General features: G+C 28.8%; 2 protein-coding genes across 2 annotated transcripts; one reads left to right on the forward strand and one right to left on the reverse strand.

The window, feature by feature from the left end:
* Positions 1 to 1,347: 1,347 nt before the first annotated feature.
* LOC108689421 (carbonic anhydrase 2-like) lies at positions 1,348 to 8,507 on the forward strand. The gene is made up of 6 exons (XM_018196178.1): positions 1,348 to 1,486; positions 6,476 to 6,517; positions 6,594 to 6,755; positions 7,298 to 7,542; positions 7,686 to 7,922; positions 8,083 to 8,507. The coding sequence occupies exons 1-6, from the start codon at positions 1,438 to 1,440 to the stop codon at positions 8,290 to 8,292; spliced, it is 945 nt and encodes a 314-aa protein (XP_018051667.1). The 5' UTR covers positions 1,348 to 1,437; the 3' UTR covers positions 8,293 to 8,507.
* A 1,003-nt stretch (positions 8,508 to 9,510) lies between these two features.
* Positions 9,511 to 10,417, reverse strand: LOC108689473 (coiled-coil domain-containing protein 12). Its single transcript, XM_018196237.1, has 3 exons — positions 10,250 to 10,417; positions 10,033 to 10,171; positions 9,511 to 9,770 (listed from the first exon to the last, which is right to left on the reverse strand). Exons 1-3 carry the CDS (start codon positions 10,375 to 10,377, stop codon positions 9,597 to 9,599), a joined length of 441 nt encoding a protein of 146 aa, XP_018051726.1. The 5' UTR covers positions 10,378 to 10,417; the 3' UTR covers positions 9,511 to 9,596.
* Between the last annotated feature and the right edge of the window lie 193 nt (positions 10,418 to 10,610).

Genomic DNA, 10,610 nt, shown 5'->3' on the forward strand with positions numbered 1-10,610 from the left:
AAAATGTCTCGCAAAACTGACACGCAACATTAATATTTTATACTTGACATTATCTTATCATAATTACTTACTACATTTTCCATATGTATAAGCATTCCATGCATTTTTCATGCACTTTTTTTTTCAGAAATTATATTATTTCTTTTCTGTGAATATGAAAAACTTAATGCGAGCTAGAAGGATCTAATATCAGCCTCTCATTGAACAGAATTTGACGCTCAAAGGATGTCATTCTCTCTGTTACATATTGATAAAAACAGGATGTTATTAATCTTTCAATAGCCAATTTGGGAAATGAGATCGCGAATTGTATAACAAATCTGCCGCAGATTACAGTCGCTGGGTCGGATTATGTCGGAGAAACCACAGAGAATAATTTCGCGAAACGGAAGTTGGGGGATACCGAAAAGCGCGCCGGCAGAAAAGTACCGTAAGTTATTCATCACATATCGCCAGATATATACAAGAGATTACCGCCTGTACTGGTCAAACAGACTGCTAAATGCTAAATAACATGCAAACACTAACAAAACTGTTCGATACGAAACTCATGCAAAATTGCGCTCGTGAAATACCTCTACATACTTCTACAAAACGTTCTATATCATACGATTTGTTTAAACGAAAATTTTGTCTAATTGCTAAAGTTTTAAACTAAAGTTAACAATTTCATTTTTCTTAAATTTATTTATTGAACGACAGGAAAATTATTATTATTAAAATATAATAAAAATATTGTAATATTTTAAATATTATTGTAAAAATGCATATCCTTAGATGAAATCAAAAGGATTATTCGTTTCCTTTTTCCTTAATAAATATAAATAATTACAATATAATTACTTGCCAAAAAATTGATCATAATATTGTTAAAATTCTGAAGAAGCATTTAATGTAACATGGAGAGAAAAAACGAGAATGATGGTAGAGAAATACAGACTTTCAAAACTTGCATATATTATCAAAATAATATAAATAATGTATTTTCAAAATAATAAGCTTCTAAATAACTGCCTGATGCGATTCTCAAAACATATTCGATCAACTTTGCGAATCATTGTACACAACACAAAGGAATCATTTGAGCAATCAGCTTGATTTGCCAATTTGATTAAGAGCGGACTTTTGTATGCCAGTTATTTTTAATTCGCTTATTTTTTTGCCTAGTTTTCGAGGTCATCTCAAAGTGATTATTCGTCGTGTTGATTTTGTAGATCATCATGAAACAAATCATTCTTCCCTCCCCGCTGTTGACTCAACCACATGGAGTCAATCGCACGTCGCGAAATAGAAGCGGCTCTTATTTAACATGGTCGACTGATCCGGCAGTACTCAGTCTACCATCGACCGTAATAGAAGTTTCGCTTTATCCCGCTGATTCTTCGACGAGTCGTTGACAGTGCGGTGAGATTTCATAGTGTACTCTGACGGGGGTGAATGATCATGGTGTTTTCGATCGTTTATCTTGGCCTCCTGTTCTTACCAGGTGAGATTTCGTTGTATCTAACATAGTTTCTTTGATGGTGCAAAGAAATCTTACATCCTTCGTCCTTTTCGAAGAAATGCTATTTCAAACGGTCGTTTTCAAATATTCCGGCATTTTTTGCTTTGTGGAATAAAAATATTATTTACTCGGTTGATTATTTTGATGAACTTGAATATTCCCAGATAGTAGAGTGACGTTAAAAGACAACATCATTTATAATAACATTTATTTTAAGTCTAGTGAATGTCATTTTATCATCATTTTGTTGTCTGCTTGTAATATTATGTAATATTAAATGTAATATTAAAATACAAATATATTATTATATCGTCTGCATTTAAACAGATTTTAGAAATAAGTTATTGATATTTAACATTTTAGTCGTTTTAATAATTTATATTGAATAATTAATATTATAAAATTGTTAATCATAATATTGTGATTTTTCGTAGATGTATAAAATATTAAATTCTTGTTAAAAATAGAAAAATATTACAAGAAAATACGTCTGCTTGATTGCAATGCCCATTTATTTGTAACAAAAAAAAAAATTATCCGATGTTTCTAGCAATAAATTTATCATATAATCTTGCGATTAGAAATAAATTGCGTCTCGACAATCGATTAACTATAGTTTAACTTACAAATCATTATTTATTATCGCTGTAAGCGTATTTGTATTTAGTGATAAATGATAAAATTATCTATTTTTATTTTTAAATATATAATACAAAGCTATGCGACAAAAATAGTATAGTAATATATATGTACAGTATATTAATAGCAAATTTGGCTGGACGCACTTAGTACGTACTAGTGCACATTAAAACCGCTATACACTGATTTGAATATGAAAATGAAATAAAAATTATAAAATATTTTATATAACAGTACAATAAAGTATACTGAGAATTTCATAATTTAACCGATTTCTATATTTATATTAAACATATATCGTTAATCAATGTCGTTAATCAATTGAGTATGACATCAATTTGCATATGACAGCTTTAAAACATCAGTTCGCATTCAATCGAATTCACTATAAGATTTAAATTATAATAACTTTAGTACATATTGCGATGTGCAAATTAATATATGCAGTATTAAAATCATTATTGACAGAACATGTAAGGAATACGCGAGTTGCAATTATTTAACATTATCGATTATAATTAAATGATTATAATCATGATTTTGCTAAATATGTACTTGGAAAATTCATGTCAAATTTAATATATTTCACATATCTCAAACAGTTCACTTAAATTTATGTGATAATTTAACACAATATGCTGCAAGATTATATAAAATATTATGTAAAAAGAATAAACATAAATAGTAATACTGACACAGTCTATAAACAAACTGTGGAAGCATATTTTGTTCGATGAAATTAATATTTATGATTACGATGTTAAACTATATATATTTTATTTATTTATTTTAGAATTTATGTTTTTTAATTAAATTACATTATTTTTATGTGATTCATAAAGATATTGTGTTATTTTGATATTAGAAATGTTAAATATCACTTTAATACAAACTATTTAAATAATATAATCATATTATGTTCAATTAACATTCGAATATGTTAAAAATTTAATACCAAATTTTAACGAAGAATTGCTAAAATCTTAGTGAACCTTTTTTTAATATATGAAATGTATTTTTACTATACAACAGGGATCGATAAAAAAGTATGTTTGAGATGATTTGCCAAGTATTGATTTCGCAAATTCCTGATACGCAATATTTCAATTTAGTATGAATATTATGTCAAATTATAAAAACAATCGTTATATAACTAATGATACAAATAATGTTCATTATAGAAAAATGATTATAATACTTCTTCTCATGACATTCGTTAGATAAATATTACGTTAAATTAAATTATAAATAAGTGTAGTTGTTTATATCTAATTATCTGATAAGCAATTTTACATTGAGTGTAAAGAACGTTTCCATTTCAACATTCATCAACAGATTACGTACCTATTATTGTTCCGTTCAAAGCAGGCAAAAATGGATTTTTATCTAAAGCGACAGATTTTTGATCCATCGAGCACGTGAAACGGATGTTAACTAAATCTCTTGAGCTAAATTAATGTCTCATATTTTCTTAGTAAATCGTCTGATAAAGCAACATATATGTGAATTATCATTTTATATCAGTTTTATTTGTGTATCTATGTATGTAGTTTCTGCTATCATTATAATGCACGTCGTCTATACGAGTAATCAGTAGTAATTAAGGAAAGAACCTAGAACTTGACAATTGCATAAGACATAACTCATTATGCTGTAATACGAGCACAAAACATTGCTATCGTTTTCGAAACCTGTTTACTGTAAAAATGGAAATTCACCATGCGACCTAAGAGATAATGTTTGATAGATTGACAGGTAGCATGTTAAGAAATATTTAAGAAAATTATTCGTTTCATCAAGTATAGAAATTGTCGAGAAGTTGATGTTCCGTATATTTCGAAGTTTGATTAGATTATAGCGTAATCGAATAATTCATTTAATATATAGAACGAAACGTGCATTTAACTTTAAAAAAGAAACTCTAACGAATTAATAAACATCTCATATGCATTTTGCAAATGTACGATTCGCATTATTCTGTCAGAATGTCATAAACGTAACATAACTTTGAAACAATTCATGTAGCCACGCGATATCGATTTGTGCAATTTTGTTATACAAGATTGATGAATCGTAATCGCGTCTACGAAAGTTCAGCTTTTTTAAAATTAAATATATTTCAATTTAATATTAGAACGGCTCTTGTTAGCTTTCTTAAATTAAATCGATGATTCTCTCGTTTTTTTTACTTCAATGCACATTATTATTATTATTATTATTATTATTATTATTATTATTATTATATATTCGAGAGCAAACAGGTCATATTTCTGAGATAAAATTTTTCGATCGCAGCGATTATTATAATGGATTCCGTAGAATCTTTTCATCGAAAAATATTTCGAAATTTCGCATTATTTTAGATATCTCGGACTAATGCTTCTCTTGCATGTATCTCACGTATAATCATACATAACAATAAAGATTTTGCGTAATGGAAGGACGCCGAGGATATTCATCATTCTTAAGATAATCAGACAAGGATTTCCAGACGGTGTCACGATCCTCACGTGATCGTTTGAATAAAAAAAAAACGAAAGTAATAGTCTTAAGTAATGCGTCTCTCGTCGCATGTGTCGGGCAGATGTGAAGAACCTTAAAGTAACCAGGTGGCGACTTGTCCGAACAAGTAGTAGGAAAGAATTACGAGTATACTCGTTAGCAGATAATCAAGAAGCATTCTAGCGCATAATAAACGCAGGGTAACGGCCAATTGTCTTTCGAGAACTTTAAATGCACTTTCAAGTTCGACGAACATCTTCCGGCGCATTTAATGGCCAATCTGTTAGAAAGCGTATCATTAATATCTAGACTGACAACAAATAAAAAAATATTAATATATTTCTTATAAACATTTCATGGAAATTTTATGTCTAAACTACTAGAAACTAAAATGAAAAATATTTTCCTAGCTAATTTCGGATGTAAAATTCTATAAGAGTTAATCTATTTATAGAAATTTTATTCTCTAAATATTTTGGAATGAAAATGGAGCCAGTCTTGAAAAAAAAGTAAAAACTTATTATTCTTGAATAAGAGTGACGAATTTTCATTCTTTTGGAATGATATTAACTGCAAAGGAATGAAATCTTACACTCCTTTTTTGGAATTAGACTTCATTCTTTAAGACTCCTCCAGATAATTTGACAAACGTGACAATATGAATAAATATCATACACATACATGACATACGTAATTATCCATATTGAAATGTAGATAAATATTTAACGAATATGTGCGAAGTTGACGTATACGTTGATCATATCGTCTGGAGACCATAACTTTAAGAGTTCACTCCAAAAGAATAAAATTTTACTCCAAAAAAATGAAATCTCATTCCTAAAGAATAAAATTTGCTACTCTTGTCCAAGAGTGAAAATATTTCCTCTCTTTTATTAACACTGGTTCAATTTTCGATCTTTTGGATTTCACTCAAAAAGATTTAGAGAGTAGTTTGAAAAAAAATTATATTATATTATAATAACAGGTATTATTTTAGTTGAACATAATTTTGTTAATTCAATAACATTATTAATGTCATGCTCTTGTTTTAATAAAATTTTATTTGTGCCGTTAAATATTATTAAATTAACCAAATTATTTTCAACTAAAATAATACTTGTTCTAAGTTTTCATGTGTTTCTCTTTGCTGTAATAAAAAAATTTGATATTGTTAAATTTATTTATTTATTTATTTTATAAGTTAAATTGATTTTATAAGTTATATTTATCGTTTAATTTGCAAGTAATGCGATACTCTGATGTCATTGAACCAACTATAAAGTATTATAAAGACTCGACATAAATAATTATGAACTATGATACTAAGTTTTATGTACTGATTCCAAATTCGCCATGAGCAGACCTTTATAATTCTATCTCTTTCATAATCATTTCGTAATCATTTATAGTAATCATTTTCAAGCTAATTCGTCGCATTTAAATCGACGATGTTGTAAGAACATTCATGACTTTTGCGGATTTCAAACACCATATTTAACCCGTCATATTGAATTTTTCAAAAGGCCATATTTCATTCGAAAGTACACAAATGTGCGAATATTTTGCGATTTTAAACGTTTTTTTCTGTTGCGTCAAATTTTGGAAGGAGAAGTGGCCCGCTTGACACGAAATGTCCTATATATATATATATATATACATACATATATATATACTCATCTTTAATCAAATAAATTATCATTCATTATCGCAATCTATTCTATCAGTATCATTACTCTTATCATTACTTATCATTGCTCAGTCATTTTCTTATTTATAAGATTGACTTTCGTATGCGAATTGTAAATACAATAAACGCTTCATCTTCTTCAGGTTTCTGTCGTGGTCAAAACTTCGGTTATGACGGAGATCAAGGTGAGCCTAACAAAGAAATTTCATTATCTGAAGTTCATCAGTATATTTCAAAATGTGATCAATCTTATTTCCGTAGGTCCAGCGAATTGGAGCAAGGAGTATCATACGTGTATTGGAAAACATCAATCCCCCATTAACATAGACGAGCACAATGTCACGAACGTTAGCCTGCCACCACTAAAATTAATCGGCATTGACAATCCACATCAGTCATACGTGACGAACACCGGTCACACGGGTAAGAATTTCACGGTTCGATTCTGCATTCGGCATGCTGAGAAAGAAACATTGGATTTGTTCTTCGTTTAGCTTGAGGTTTTCTCGCATTAAACGATTCCGCTGGGAAACTTCTCTTACGATCGTATTCACGAGGATTAGGATAAAGTCAAGAAAAATGGTGTTGTAGCGATATAAATGGGACGGTAAAATAAGAAAGAGAGGAAAAAGAAAAAAGTTTGTACTTTGTAATTATGGCCTCTGATGTATATTAGTAGTAAATGATATGAATGAATAGAAGTAACTAAAACAGTCATTGTCAAACAAAACGCTTACAAATGATTCATACGTGTCCTGGCAGTTAAATCATGCTATAAATAATCTTAATCATGTATGTTAATACGTTAATCGAGCTCACAATCATATGTAGACAAGATTATCAATTAAATTTAATACACTGTGCAGGTGTTGTTATATAACAAAGGTGTCTGTAATAATCGCAGTTGCACATTGATATTTTTAATAATTGCTATTAAAGTGCAATTTTTATTTTCTTCCATCCAGTTACATTGAAAATCAACGAATCTAAAGCAGTCATGTTGTCCGGAGGACCCTTAAAGGATACTTATGTGTTTGAACAATTGCATTTTCATTGGGGTGAAAACGATTTCGAGGGATCCGAAGATTTAATCAATAATCACTCGTTCCCGATGGAAATGCATGCCGTTTTTTACAAGGAAGATTACAACTCATTCAAAGAAGCTCTTAATTACAGTGATGGTCTGGCTATTTTAGCATGTTTGTATGAGGTAAGAAATTATCTTTATTTGAAAATTTTAATTGATATTTTTACACGAAATTAAAATTAATTTTTCTTTATTGTAATTTTACAATTTTACATACCTATCTTATTTTTAATAATGAAACTATTTTTAATAATGAAATCACGCAGGTAAGCTCTCAACCGAATCCAACGTATGAACCTATTGTAAAAGTATTACCTGACATAGAAAAGAAGGACATGGGAAAAGTATTGCAAGAACCTTTACTATTAGAAAGTATATTTGTACCAGACATTGCAAAAATGCAGGATTACTTCACGTATTCCGGCTCATTAACTACTCCACCTTGTCTCGAGGTCGCTAAGTGGATTGACTTTAAAGATCATCAACAATTATCACACGACCAGGTCTCTTAACACAATTTGCAAATACTATAATATCTTTTAATTTGTGCTAAAAAATTGTCAATTAGTTTTAAATTATGGCAGACATATACGTATGTCTGCCAATTTGATACATATATATATACACACATAAAAAGTACATAGATTTCTTATTTAATTTCAGTTGGCTGCATTTCGTGACATACGGAATTGGGAAGGTAATAAATTGACTCATAATTTCCGGCCAGTACAGCCTTTAGAGGGTCGAGAAGTTCTTCATAACATTCCTAGTTCTCATAATTCTAATGGGCATTCAGGACAACGGAATGTTAAAATACCAATTCTATTTGTCGCATTGGGAGCTCTTGTGGCAATCTTTTTATTTAATATATGAAATTCTTAATACGAAATATTCTAGTCAAAGTTTTTCCAACATCATAACTTTAAAATTAAGAGAATGACAAATTAGGTACATACAAGATATAACTGAGAGAAAGAGATTTGATTCGTTTATAACACTTATATCATCATTGTTTAATTTTGATAAGCATCAAGGATAAAATGTCGAGTATTGTGAGCGTGAATCGAACCGCAACCTTATTTAATAATTATTACTAAACAAAAAAAATCAGATTTAATTTTATATTGTTTGAAAGTTAAGATTTAAATGAATAAACTTGAAGCAAATTTTCATGACTTTACAATAGAATGTATCTTAAGTGATATGGTTTTTTAAATTTGTATAATTTATTTGTTAACATTAATACATTGACATAAGCAAGAGAACATACACAGCAACTAAAATATTATTTTATATATATAAGACAGTTGTGATATATAAATAAAATAGTATATAAAACAATTGCTAAAGTGTTTGCATTAATTCTCTTCGCCGGTAATTGAAATCTTTAAAACAGGTGCGCGTACATATATATAATCTACATATATATAAAATATAATTTACATCTCTGTATACAAGATATAAATATTGAAGCCAATGTTTTTTGTCGTATTAGACTGCATTAAAGCATCTACCTCGTTTATATATTTTTATCAATACTAAAGTCAGATATTGGTATTAATCAAAATTTAATTTTTTCTTTCTACACTGTCTACTATATTGCCTAATTTATAATAATTTATATATTTTAAATTGTTTATTGACTACATGAAAAAGATTTATGTAAACAACTTAATGTCAACAACAATAAGTAAAAATTTTTTGTAAACTTAATATTAAAAAATATAACACTTGCTTGCAAGGTACTATTGATATTTTGATTGTGAATTTTGGTTCACAGACAAATTTAACCTTGTAAAAAATAAATAAAATACAATCCGATTTTTATGATAGTAAAAACATTGTTGCAACAAACAAGGCTTGACAAATATACCAGAATTTTTGTTCAGATTTTCATACAATCTGGACCAATAAAAAGTTTTCGAAAATCCCTGATGGAAGAATTTAAATTCATATTGCCTGTGTTAAGATTTTTAATGACTTGTCATGTACTTTGTGTGAGCGAGTTAAAGCAAGCGATTATTTAATTCATAAGAAGTTATATAAATTATTTAAATACTCCATGTGTTACATATAAGAAATAACGATGAATTATAAATAGACTATTGAATATATATTTTATAAATAAGAAAATACACAATTTATTACAAAATATATATGTTTTTTATACAATACTATCATTCTTTATGATTATTTACATAAGCTGCTAGATCTTGTTGGCCTCGTTTGAGACGTGCCCTCACTTCTTCCGCTATTGCTTTTTGCGTTCTCCTTTCTAATATTTCTAATTTTTTGGCTATATCTCGTTTTAAATCCCAATCAGGCTTTCTCGGTGCTAAATTACTTATATCCTAGTAAATAATAAAGAATCAATTCTAAGAAATCGTAGAATCATAGAATACTCCAATAATATGATATAGCCATATCGAGAAAATACATAATATTTGATACAAAAGCTTTAATAAATTATCTTTGATCTGAATTATCTTTGATCTGGATTTTTTCAACAATTTTCCAAATGAATTTGTAACAAAAATTATATATATTGAAGGAGTGCTCATCAGATAAGAAGATACAAGGATATATGTTGTAAGATATTTCCCTCCAACTTACCAGTTCCTCGATAACCACTTTACTGTTTGCAGCGTCCAGCTGTTCTTGAACTACAGATTCCACATCTCCAGGCTTCGCATCCTCTATTATATTACTTTTCAAGTTTTCATCCTGCGGTTTGTAACTCCGAAATTTTGGCCTGAAAATACAAGATTTTGAGCAATTCGATAGCAATGTGAGGTTAGATTTACATCTGCATTACTAAAACGAAGTTTACTTCGGCAAGTTTTCGATCATGTCGTTCGCATTTTCTTTGCCCTCTTCATTCTTTCTCTTGAGTGCCTGAAGTCGTTCTTTTCTTTTTAAAGCCTCCTCCTCTAACGAGCCAATTTTTTCCTCCGTCATTTTTAAACACACAAATAAAATAATAATCTACAGATGACACTTCGATAATAACACTAGTGACTTTAGGGTAAAAAGTTTGGACAACTGTTGGGAATCCATATTCCTAGAGGAACCGAATTTTTCGCACGTACGCGGTGAATTTGATTTGAATAAAGAATGCTGAGTTATTTGAAGAAAAAAAAAAAGATTTTCAAATATTTAAATAAAAAGTATATATATTTTTATATAAAATA

Source organism: Atta colombica, unplaced genomic scaffold (genome assembly GCF_001594045.1).
Source record: "Atta colombica isolate Treedump-2 unplaced genomic scaffold, Acol1.0 scaffold27, whole genome shotgun sequence".
NCBI classification, from domain to species: Eukaryota; Metazoa; Arthropoda; class Insecta; order Hymenoptera; family Formicidae; genus Atta; species Atta colombica.